Genomic DNA, 12,648 nt, shown 5'->3' with positions numbered 1-12,648 from the left:
GCTGAACACCTTTTTGATGTTTGGATATTTGATGCTTACTGCTTCAACATGTTTGAAACAGTTTACCTTCACTTAGGGAGTCATTCTCTAATGCTATCGCACGTGAAAAGGGACTTTTCGCGTGCAATAGCTAGCTCGGGGCGGAGTCGGCCCCAGAAGAGGAGTTGGGGTGGCACCGGGGGCCGACGCTGCGGACACATCGCTGGCAGCGAAAGATAAGATTCCTTATCGTCGCCAGTTTCGCGCCGAATAACTACAGTTTTTATGGTGTAGGGAAAATTAGGGAAAAGCAGTGCTCCAGTGGGGAGAATGAGGGGTATAATCACTGGAGTGTGGAGGTCATTGGACTATTAGTATAAACACCAGTCAACTATCCTAACAGTTAAACTAGAGCAAATTCACAATCACATTTTGGTTACATTGTGCATATACTTTTATATACAGGTACTTTGTGTTTATACGTTTTATGAAAGTATACCCTTCATGTCCTTCGGTTTCTGTCTTCCTCATTTGTACTCTACTATTTTGGACAAGTGAACATACAAAATATTCCACTTAGTTCACACTAAGGCTGGATTCTCTAAAATCGCAGATTCTCTAAGGTCTGCGATTTTAGAGAATCCAGCCTTAGTGTGAACTAAGTGGAATATTTTGTATGTTCACTTGTCCAAAATAGTAGAGTACAAATGAGGAAGACAGAAACCGAAGGACATGAAGGGTAAACAGCATTCAAGCAGCAACGCATCAAGGCTAGCAGTTGGGATATACCCTTAACAATATGGAAAGAATGGATGAACCAGTTGGTCTCCTCTCTGCTACCATGTACTATGTCATGATGTAAATTTCAAAATCTTAGTACACTCTGGGAACTATACAAGCAAGGCATGATCTTAATAGGGATTCCTAGACAGAATCTCATCATCTCAGGAGAGAAGTTTTTTAAACTGAAATCTGTTTTATCTAAATGTATTTTTATCTGACCATAATTTTTTTTATTTTTGGCACATAATTATGGTATTCTTGCTACATTATTCCCCAGAGGGGCAATTAAGTGTTTGTAGTCTTACAGAAACAGTATACTTTCATAAAACGTATAAACACAAAGTACCTGTATATAAAAGTATATGCACAATGTAACCAAAATGTGATTGTGAATTTGCTCTAGTTTAACTGTTAGGATAGTTGACTGGTGTTTATACTAATAGTCCAATGACCTCCACACTCCAGTGATTATGCCCCTCATTCTCCCCACTGGAGCACTGCTTTTCCCTACTTCATTTCCACTTAAATAGACATCATTATTCACCTACATGTGCAAAAAGGGTGACATTTATTCTGCCTAGAAATTAGTTGGTTTTCTTATAGATTAAGTGTTCTAGAAATTTTCATTTTAAGAACTAAAAATAATTGTTATAACTGTCTGGCTTTAGAGTTCATTTATGGAAAGCATGGGTGCAAATGTAGGCTCCCAGTTTCTTGCTTGCATAGGTAAATACAGTTGAGACTGGAGTTTCAGTTTTATTTGTATTTAATTTGTATTCATAAAAACAAAAACATAAAAGTTATCTAATGAAATGCAAAGGAAGAAAGCATATCTGGTCAAACTACTTACAGTTGTACAAATGGAGTGGAAGGGGCATTTGAACTTGACTGAATAAGTTACAAGCACAGCATGCAACATATCCCAATTACCACCACAATGAATGATTTAGATCTGGGATCAGTTACAGAACAGGAAGACTTTAGCAAAGAATGGCAGGAAGCAGTAAAAAAGAGAAAAGAACAAAGCATTGATATTTGAGGCCTTTCATATTAACTGAAATTTCTTTTGTGTTGCAGCGAGTCAAAATTCTGTAGCTTATTTTAAAAGTAGGAGAAAGTTAAATCAACTATGTGCTTTCTTTTTTTTTTTTTTTTTGAGTATTTTACCATTTCATTCATTCTTCATACACCTGATTTTTGTCTTGCTTTTCCTATTTTCTATCTCCCTTTGTCCTTCCCCAAACAGTCCCCTGTTTTCTTTCCACCTAGTCTCTCAACTCCTCTTCACTTTTATACCCTCACCCTATTCCTTCAACCTTTTTTCCACCCATTCCCTCTTCAAGTCTATCCCCCTACCCTTTTTACTCACCACTCCCCCTTCCCGGCACAGCCTTGCCTACCCCACCCTATCCTCTCTCACAACACCCTTCTCCCCAAGCAGCCTTTTCTCCACAGACCACCCTCCACAGCCTTCTTCCTTCCCAACCACACTGCCCTGTGCAACCTCCTCATTCTATCATCCCTCCTTGTTCAACTCCTTTTCTCCATTCTCCTCTCCCTTTTTTAAAACTGAACTTTTATAAGAAAGATTCATATTCCACACAAAAAGCTATGATCATTCCATCTCTACCATATATTATATAAGACCAAAGCAAGAGAAATCAACAATCCCTCAATTTGCAGTTCCTCTCCCCACATATTTCCACCACCCTTCCCACTGCCACTCCTTTTAAGCTTCCTTCCAACCTAACTCACCCCTCTCCCTCTATGTGATGCCATACACTGGTGCCAGCAGTAGACACAATGAGGCCACAAGAGTGGGAAAAATTCTCCAAAATGTGGCGTTTTCTCCTGCCTCCTGTGGCCGATTGACTCACTATGCTCAGGAGCACTACGGTAGTTAAATCAGTCACAGGAGGTGGGAAAGAAACCTTCTTATAATTCTCACCACAGGGATCGGCTCCTCTGAAATGCACAGCCAGTGCTAGACTGAGATGGTGAAGAGAAATAGTTGCCCTGACTCCTGGGCCTGTACAAGAATTGGCTCTTCTATGTTTGCTACTAGCAGCCCCAAGAGGCAGCCTAGAGTACACATTGCCCTACCAGAGCAATAACCTCTTTTCCCAATCCCAGGCTTATGCCATCTATGCATTTCAGAAGAGCTGGCACCCAACAAGCAGCTACACTGCAGTAGAATCCAGCAGAAAGCACTTTCCAGCCTGTCGCTTTTCTTCCATTTCCTACTGCTGATCAGCTCACTCTGCTCAGAACACTGATTAGCAATAAGAGGCAGGAGAAACATTCACAGGCTCAAAACAATTTGGAACTGTATATTTCTAACACTGAAACATAATGGATACATTGTTCAGAAAACAAATACTGTGATTGTTCAAATATTATCATAGGTTTTTTTTTGAAAATTAACATTTAAATATTTAAAAGTGTGCAAAATCAGTACAGCAAGACACTCAGATTTTTACAATTTTCTGCCCACCCCACCCCCAAATTCTACTCTTACTAGCCTATATATATAAAAACCTCTTTCACAATTAGACAAAATGTTAAAGCTAACTGTTTTATGAAAGGTCTACAAAAAAGGCCATTCAAAAGCAACTGATGTGCTACATTTACCTTGATATAGGATCATGAACTATAATAAAGCATACCTCAACGTGCAGTTGACAGGAAAACCAACTTCTAGGTCATGGACACTTCGCAAATCTATTGAAAAGCAAAAGTGGTGTGCAGCAGGTGGAATAGCAATTTTCTGTCTTGAAACAGAGTCAGATGAACTACATATGGCTGCACTGTCAACCTCCAGAGCAGGTGCTGGGTCATTAGAGTCTGAAATTATACAAAGAAAGATCTTTGTAATAGTTGTTTTGTTTTTTTTAAACATCTTGAGATTTCATTCTGTCAATAAAATGACATTACTTGTAAGCGATGATGTTGAAGATAGCAAATAACCAGTTACATAAATGGATCATGTGATTATCAAAAAGAAACTTCCATAGTTCTCAAGAAAGGCAGAGACCTTTCACTGCTCATGTGCAGTGAGTGATTCTCGCATTGCAGCAGCCCAGTAGCAACGCTTGGTGGGGGGTTTTTTTTTTATTTTATTTTTTTTAGTTTTCACTGGGGAAGAGAACTCTTATTAAAAGGAGAGTGAGTTGGTTTGTGTGACTGATGAACTACTATCTTCACAAAACTGTTACAGGTAAGCAATGTCATTTTCTCTCAAGACAAGCAGTTAATCCAAGTTGCATATGGGATTCCTTAATTAAGGATCATCTTCATCAGAAAAGGAGAAACAAATCATCAACAGGCAAGTATTTCTGTTGAGAAAATAATAAAGAAGATAACTTGAAAATAAAATAAGCCATGGAAGGTCTAGAGGTAGACTATGCCCCTCAAAGAAACCATGGAGATGGACAGTTCAAACCTATTATCCCAGCAAGAGGCCATACCTAGACACTAAAAGGATATAAACGTGTAGACTTAACATCACATCATAGCCTTCCAAACCTCATCAATAGAAGGAATGTTAGATAGATAACCTTGAGTATTATAGATATCTCTGGTCGCCGCATCTCAAAAAAGATATCATTGCACTGGAGAAAGTACAAAGAAGGGCGACCAAAATGATAAAGGGGATGGAACAGCTCCCCTATGAGGTAAGGCTAAAGAGGTTAGGGTGTTCAACTTGGAGAAGAGATGCTGAGGGGGAATATAAGAGGTCTTTAAAATCACTAGAGGTCTACAATGTGTAAATGTGAATCAGTTATTTACTCTTTCAGATAATAGAAGGACTAGAATGCACTCCATGAAGTTAGCAAGTAGCACATTTAAAACTAAATCGGAGAAACATCTTTTTCACTCAACCCATAATTAAGCTCTGGAATTTGTTGCTAAAGGATGTGGTTAGTGCAGTTAGTGTAGCTGGGTTTAAAAAAGGTTTGGATAATTTCTTGGAGAAGTCCATTAACTGCTATTAATCAAGTTGACTTAGGTAATAACCACTACTATTACTAGCATTAGTAGCATGGGATCTACTTAGGGTAATTGCCAGGTACTTGTTGCCTGGATTGGCCACTGTTGGAAACAGGATACTGGATGTGATGGACCGTTAGTCTGACCCAGTATGGCAATTTCTTATGTTATGTTCTTACATCATGTCTCTAAGATTATAAGCCTTGACATGCCCTTATAAATCAGACCGGTATGGGCATAAAGGAGATGCAATCTGACCCAAAATTAGAAATGGGAACTTAGTTACTGCACTCTCAGGTCTACTGATAAGCCAAGCCATTCCAGGTAGAAGTCAACAGCTCTCTTTCAATAAGTGAAACACCTTTCATCTTTTGGGACATGTGGCCTAGGAAAAAAGGTTGGTAGGACAATTGACCGATGAAGATAGAAATTGGGCATTACCTTTAGCAACAACTTAGCATGTATATATAGCACCACTCTATTATGACAAAAACTGTTATAAAGGTGAGACACTAGAGCGTAGAGCTCATTGCATTTTTAGACTTTAATGACCATCACCAGTAAAGCAACATCCCAGATCAGATACATGAGTTCAGCAGAGTATCGAAAAGCGCTTTCAACAGCTTAGTTAACATCATGTTGATGTCCCATGACATTGTGAGAGATTGACCAAAGTCACATGAATCAGACAACTAGAGCTTGTATAGAAATGGGGATTCGCTCCACATCAACCACAATGAGGTGAATCCTAATAATTGGGTTTTAAACCAGACTCTTAAAGATGTAGAAGCTATTTAAAAGGTTTTGTTTGGGGCAAGAGAAGAGATCCAAGGCCTTGCCTTCACACCAGGTGGCAAACCTCTTCCATTTAGAACCATAAAATCTCCTGGTATATTTCAGTCTAGAAGCCAAAATCTTTTGAAACACCTTATCAAACAGAGATGGTTACCTGTTTCTGATACAGTCTGTGAGGACCAGAGACTGAATGCAGAGGGGGAGCAATAATCTCTGGTTTTGTGTGAACAGACTGGGGAAAGTCCTCATCTTCATTGGCTTGCTCAGGGATAAATCCTGAAATAGAAATTCAATTTGTCTTGGCTGAAAAGGAACTATGAGAATCTTTTATTAAGGTTTTTGTCACTAGAGGACCAGAAGGATAAGTATGAAGGTAAAAGGTGTTTACTGCTAGCCTGCCATCTGTTCTCCTGCTGGAGAAGACATGTACCTTTGTTCTGAGTTGTTCCAAAAATGTCTGCCCCAGATATGCCTTACACAAAGAAGATCCTGTTTGTCACATCTTGATAGAGGGACCACTTGTGGGGATCTAGGTGCAGGTCTATCTGCCAAGATATTCTCACTTCCTGCCAAGCATATGTTCTTAGATTCAGTCTATGAAAGATGATCCAGTTCCATACCTTAACAGTTTCCCAACACAGGAGGATGGAATATGTTCCTGAAGGCCCATTTGAACTAACAAAATATGTAGTTAGCCATCTGATTCCTGAAAGTCAATCAGAACTTCCTATTGCACCAACAGATTTGATGTGTAATCTTCTCTTGAAGAAACAAGGACATAAGAACATAACGCACAATTAAGCTCTGGAATTTGTTGCCAGAGGATGTGGTTAGTGCAGTTAGTATAGCTGTGTTTAAAAAAGGATTGGATAAGTTCTTGGAGGAAAAGCCCATTACCTGCTATTAAGTTCACTTAGAGAACAGCCACTGCCATTAGCAATGGTAACATGGAATAGACTTAGTTTTTGGGTACTTGCCAGGTTCTATGGCCTGGATTGGCCACTGTTGGAAGCAGGATGCTGGGCTTGATAGACCCTTGGTCTGACCCAGTATGGCATTTTCTTATGTTCTTAGGACCAGGGATGTAAAGTCTTTGTAGGTGAGCTCCCCAACAAAGGCTAGATGTGTTTAAAGAAAATTGGTGATAAGGGATTCTAAATCCAAGGATAAATTGAATGGGAGAGACATCAAGACAAGGAGTCTGCTATTTTGTAACACAGATGCTTTCCTGAAGCCCATGTGGATTTATTCCATTGAGACTTTAAGGTCCACTAGGTTTGTCTCAAATGAAGATGTGCCATAGTAGTTACATGACTGAGAAAATGAAAATACCAAACATTCTCAACATGGTTCAAGATCAAGTCTGTTTATGAATTACTCTATTCATCATTGCCATTATATCGTTGACCCTTTTGGTGGGGAGATAAGCCATAGCTTGAGTTGCATCAATCAGAGCTGCTATCAACTCCAATTTAGGTGTTTGGCAATTTGGATTTAGTTGATGATGAACCCTAGGGACTTCAGCATTCAGAAGGTGTCTTGCATGGATTCATCCACTCCTACTAAGGATATGATCTAGACCAGTCAAATGCCCAAATAAGGAAATGCATGTACTTCCTTCCTGGTTTGGACAGACATGCCACAATGACTGTAGGACATTTTGTGAATACCCACAGTGCTAAAGCAACACCATGCGATATCTCCCAGTCACAGGAAGTCTTTATTTGTGTTTATGCCTCCTTTAGATGCAGAGAAATTACAGAACCCAGGGTAACTATCTTAAACATTTCCCTACTCAGGAATTTGAACAAGGTAATTAGGTTTAAGATGGGATTAAGTCCTCCTGTCTTTTGAGGAACCTGGAAATACCCAGAATAAAATCCTCACCTTCCTTTCTGCAGAGGGAGAAGTTCAACCACTCTGATCTGTAAGAGGGAGAAGATTTCTAATCTGTACAAGTTCTGGAGTTGCATGAGCTTTATTAATCTTTTAGAAGGGCAATTTGGAGTGATTCCTAATAGATATAATCTGTAGCTTTCTTCAGTGTTCCGGAGAACCCAGCTGCCTGAGGCGACAATAGGCCAACAATTTACAAAAGTCTCAATCTCCCTCCAAAAGGCAAATCTATTGAAATAGAGACTGGAATTATGGCCCTCTCCTCTAGCTCATCAAGAAAATGACCCAGCCTTCAACTGGAAGCTAATTTGGGGCTTCAAGTTTCATTGGTCACAATGGCAATGCTTTGAGCCCTGTTGCTTGGTACAAGTAGGATCTAGAAAGCATTTCTTTTGAGAACAAAACAGTTTACAAGGGATCTATTGTGAAACCTGAGAGAAAGGGTATTTCAGAGTTGCCAGGGGACTTGGTGAAACATGTTCAATTGTGGTCTTTCATGAAGTTCTATTGTTTTCTTGAACCAATCTCCAAAGAGATTTCCACTACATAAGAACATGCCATACTGGGTCAGACCAAGGGTCCATCAAGCCCTCACAAAAGCCATGAGTCAGCAGGCATCAAAATCCAAGGCAGATGCTCTCAATGCCATTTGAAAAGCAGCATAAGCCATACGAACTAGATGCTTTTCACCATTTCCATCAGGTGACAGAACACTGCCTGTTTCTCTTGAAGAAAAATGCTTCGCAAATGTATAGGCCTCTTCCAGGGTAGTATGCAAGTAATGAATTAAGCAGATTTGTTAAAAACCTTTGTTGGATAAGAGCATAACAATCTTGTAATGCATGCTTTCAAAAAGGTCCAGAGTCTGAGATTCAAATCCAGGTATGGGTTTTCGACTTACTGGTCCTTTTCAGAGTGGACTCAATTACTACACTCTGGCATGGTAACTGGGGCTTGTCAAATCCCTCAGCTGCCTGGACAGTGTGCTTGACTTCTCACCAACAGGAATTATAATGTCTGAGGTCTTCCACATTCTACTGCTTACATTCTAGAAGAGAAGGTGGATGGGTACTACCACCAACCCCTTATAGGCATACAGGTATTTGAAAGACTGACAAGAAGTGCCTTGGCTCACTCTTAACCATTAACATAAGGGAGGGGTTATCTTAGTTATTCTTTTAACAAAAGTCAGGGAAGGAAAGGTCTTGAGTGACCTATTTGTGGCCTGTGATAGTCAGGTCCCTGAGACGCAGTGACAAAACTAAAAGTTTTACTGTATCTCTGTCCAGGTTAGCTTATAAAGTTCTTCAAAGTTATACTCAGACTGATGTTTATTATGTTTTCAAGAACAAAGATAGAAGCAAGAGACAAGGTTTCCTAATTAGAGAAAAAAGTATGATCCTTTCTTATCAGTAACAAACTGTGCACTGCTTGTAAGTAATTATAATCAGAACTTAGAACATGTTGATCTGGCTAATCATGATTCTAAGACATATGTTGCTGGAATAAAATGCAGATATGAGAATGTGGTTGGTCAAGCTGAAATAAATGCTGATGACATATTTTGCTTTATCATGCTGATTTTGTATGTAAAAAATAATATATGTATGGCTGTATGTAATGGATTCTGGAACCTCTACTGAGAGCCTGTGGCCTTCTCCAAGTAATATTGTACTTTTACAGGTAGAATAAAGTGGAAGCATTGTATTGAGAATGATTTATGCTTATCTATTTTTGTAGAGCAAATAAGAAGGAAAATGGAGAAATTACTTACCTGATAATTTTGTTTTCCTTAGTGTAGACAGATGGACTCAGGACCAATGGGTATAGTGTACTCCTCATAGCAGTTGGAGACTGATCTGATTTCAATCTGACGTCAGTCCTAGTACATATATCCCTGCAGGATGTGCAGCTCTTCAGTATTCTCCTCGAAAAGCAATTATGGATATCTGCATGACTGAATAACTTGATTAACTTTATAACTTGGTTAACTTGATTAATTTGAACTGGTTGAAGTGGTTATAGCTGGAGTCCGCCAGTGCCCTCAACTGAGAAACATCAACACCCGGTAGGATGGGTGTCCTAATTGGAGGAAAGCATGGCTTACCCATGAAGAACTCGCTCTTGGGGATGTCATCTGAGAATTCCATGAATGACGGCAGCCGTGGATGGGATGCCGAGTCCATCTGTCTACACTAAGGAAAACGAAATTATCAGGTAAGTAATTTCTCCATTTCCTAGCATGTAGCAGATGGACTCAGGACCAATGGGACGTATAAGCTACTCCCGAACCGGGTGGGAGGCTGCCCATGACCAACTTAGTACTGCCCTTGCAAATGCTTTGTCCTCTCGGGCCTGAACATCCAGGCGATAAAACCTGGAGAAGGAGTGGATGGAGGACCATGTCGCCACCCGACAGATCTCGGTGGGTGATAGCATCTTGGTTTCCACCTAGGACACTGCCTGGGATCTAGTGGAATAGGCCTTGACTTGTAAAGGCGGTGGCTTGCCTGCTTCTATGTAGACCGCCTTGATAACCTCTTTGATCCAGCGGGCTATGGTTGCTCGCGAGGCCGCTTCCCCTTGCTTCTTCCCGCTGTGAAGGACGAATAGATAGTCAGTCTTTCGTACGGCTTCCGACCTTTCCAGGTATCGGACTAGGAGTCTGCCGACGTTGAGGTGGCGTAGACTGCAAATTCTTATGCTCATCTGGTGATGGTAGCGAGATGGAAGTGAGAAACCACTTTGGGGAGGAAGGATGGGACTGTGTGTAACTGGATGGTTCCAGGAGTAAGTCTGAGGAACGGCTCCCGGCAGGACAGTGCTTGTAGGTCGGAGATACGACGGGCCGAAAAGACTGCCACCAGGAAGGCGGTCTTCAATGTTAATAGATGGAGAGATGGGCCATGAAGAGTTCTGAAGGAGGCTCCTGCTAAGAAATCTAGGACCAGATTGAGATTCCATAGAGGCACCGGCCACTTTAGGGGTGGTCGGATCTGCTTGACTCCTTTCAGAAAGCGGGAGACATCCGGGTGAGAGGCTACGCTGCCGCCCTCACTCTTGGTTCCGTAGCATGACAATGCGGCCACCTGTACCTTGATGGAGTTGAGAGACAATCCCTTCTGTAGGCCGTTCTGCAGGAATTCCAGAATCGCAGGAATTTTGACTAAGCATGGAATGATGTGGTGGACCTCACACCAGGCTTCGAATACTCTCCAAATTCTTATGTATGTTAAGGATGTGGAGAACTTGCGTGCTCAGAGCAGGGTATCAATTACTGCCCCCGAGTATCCACTCTTCCTCAGGCGAGTCCTCTCAATGGCCAGGCCGTAAGAGAGAATCGAGCTGGATCCTAGTGTGGCGGTAGCGGGAGGGGGCTCCCTGTCAGCAGCCTTCGCATGTCTGCGTACCACGGTCTTCTTGGCCAGTCCGGGGCCACTAGAAGTACTGGTCTCTTGTGGTGTTCTACCTTGTGGATGATTGCACCCAATAGGGGCCACGGTGGGAAGGCATATAATAGAGTTTCCTGTGGCCAGGTCTGTACCAGGGCATCGATTCCCTGGGACTGAGGTTCCCGTATGTGGCTGAAGAAGCTGGGGACTTGGGCATTGGACTGGTTTGCCAGGAGATCCATGGCTGGTGTTCCCCAACAGTTTACTATCAATTGGAATACTGTGGTCGACAGTCTCCATTCTCCTGGGTCTAGACTTTCTCTGCCCAGGTAATCCGCAGCGATGTTGTCTTTTCCGGCGATGTGGACGGCCGAGATCTCTTGAAGGTTCGCTTCTGCCCATGACATTAGGGGGTCTATTTCCAGAGACACCTGTTGGCTTCTGGTTCCTCCCTGACGGTTGATGTAGGCTCCTGTTGTGGCGTTGTCAGACATGACTCTGACTGATTTGCCCCATAGTCTGTGACCGAACCGTAGACAGGCTAGTCTGACTGACCGTGCTTCTAGTCGGTTGATGTTCCATCCCAACTCTTCTTTGTTCCATTGCCCCTGAGCGGTCAGCTCCTGGCAGTGTGCTCCCCATCCTCGTAGGCTGGCGTCCGTAATGAGCAGGATCCAGATCGGTGAGGATAGCCTCACTCCCTGGCTCAGATAGCCTTCTTGTAGCCACCATCGTAGTTGGGTCCGAATGTTGTTCGAGAGCTGGAGGCAAACTGTGTAGTTCTGGGACAGCAGGTTCCATTGTGACAGTAGGGAGGGCTGTAGGGGTCTCATGTGGGCTCTTGCCCATGGCACTACTTCCAGTGTGGAAGCCATGAGGACGAGGACTTGGAGGTAAGTCCCATGCTGTGGGACGAAGCTCGTTCAACAGGGTTCGTAACTGGGTCATCAGTCTTGATCTCCTTGCCGGTGTCAGGATGACCTTGTCTAGTTTGGCGTAGAACCGGACTCCCAGGTAATCCAGAGATTGGGAGGGTTGCACACCCACCCGAGGCTCTCCAGTAGTTCTGACTCTGTTGGTTGCCTGGTGACCTTCCTCTGGGGATTTTGCCCTGATCATCCAATCATCCAGGTAAGGGTGTACGAGGATTCCATCCTTCTCAGTGTTGCTGCCACTACCACCATGATTTTGGTAAACATCCGGGGTGCTGTGGCTAACCCGAATGGTAGTGCCCGGAACACATTAAATTTCATCTACCATTTTGATGCCCAATTTTCAAGTCTCACAAGATTCTCCTGCAATTTATCACAATCCACATGTGATTTAACTATTCAAAATTGTGTCATCTGCAAATTTGATCACCTCACTTGTATCCCTTTCCAGATCATTTATAAATATATTAAAAAGCACTGAGGCACTCTACTGTTTACCTTTTCCCACTGAGAAAACTGACCATTTAATCCTACTCTGTTCCTGTCTTTTAACCAGTTTGCAATCCACGAAAGGACATCACCTCCTATCCTATGACTTTTTAGTTTTCTTAGCAGCCTCTCAAGAGGGAGTTTTCCAAATGCCTTCTGAATACCCAAATACACTACACTTACGGGTTCAGCTTTATACACACGTTTAACCCCCCCTTCAAAAAAAAAAAATGTAGCAGATTTCTGAGGCAAGTCTTCCCTTGGTTAAATCCATGCTGACTGTGTCCCATTAAACCATGTCTATCTATATTTTCTGTGATTTTGTTCTTTAGAATAATTTCCATGATTTTTCCAGGCACTGAAGTCAGGCTCACCAGTCTATAGTTTCCCGA

The 12,648-nt window shown here is 42.1% G+C and overlaps 1 protein-coding gene across 2 annotated transcripts in view; it reads right to left on the bottom strand.

The window, feature by feature from the left end:
* The window catches only part of CEP120 (centrosomal protein 120), a 419,833-nt gene that overhangs the window by 243,027 nt on the left and 164,158 nt on the right, over positions 1 to 12,648 (bottom strand). For both annotated transcript variants that reach the window (XM_029619774.1, XM_029619782.1), the window contains one exon: positions 3,429 to 3,606. In XM_029619774.1, coding sequence (XP_029475634.1) covers positions 3,429 to 3,606 — 178 coding nt within the window. The remainder of the gene's footprint in view (positions 1 to 3,428; positions 3,607 to 12,648) is intronic.

This window comes from Rhinatrema bivittatum, chromosome 1 (assembly GCF_901001135.1).
Source record: "Rhinatrema bivittatum chromosome 1, aRhiBiv1.1, whole genome shotgun sequence".
Taxonomy (NCBI): Eukaryota; Metazoa; Chordata; class Amphibia; order Gymnophiona; family Rhinatrematidae; genus Rhinatrema; species Rhinatrema bivittatum.
Note: the sequence above shows the minus strand (reverse complement) of the source record. Positions and strands in the feature narration are given on the sequence as shown.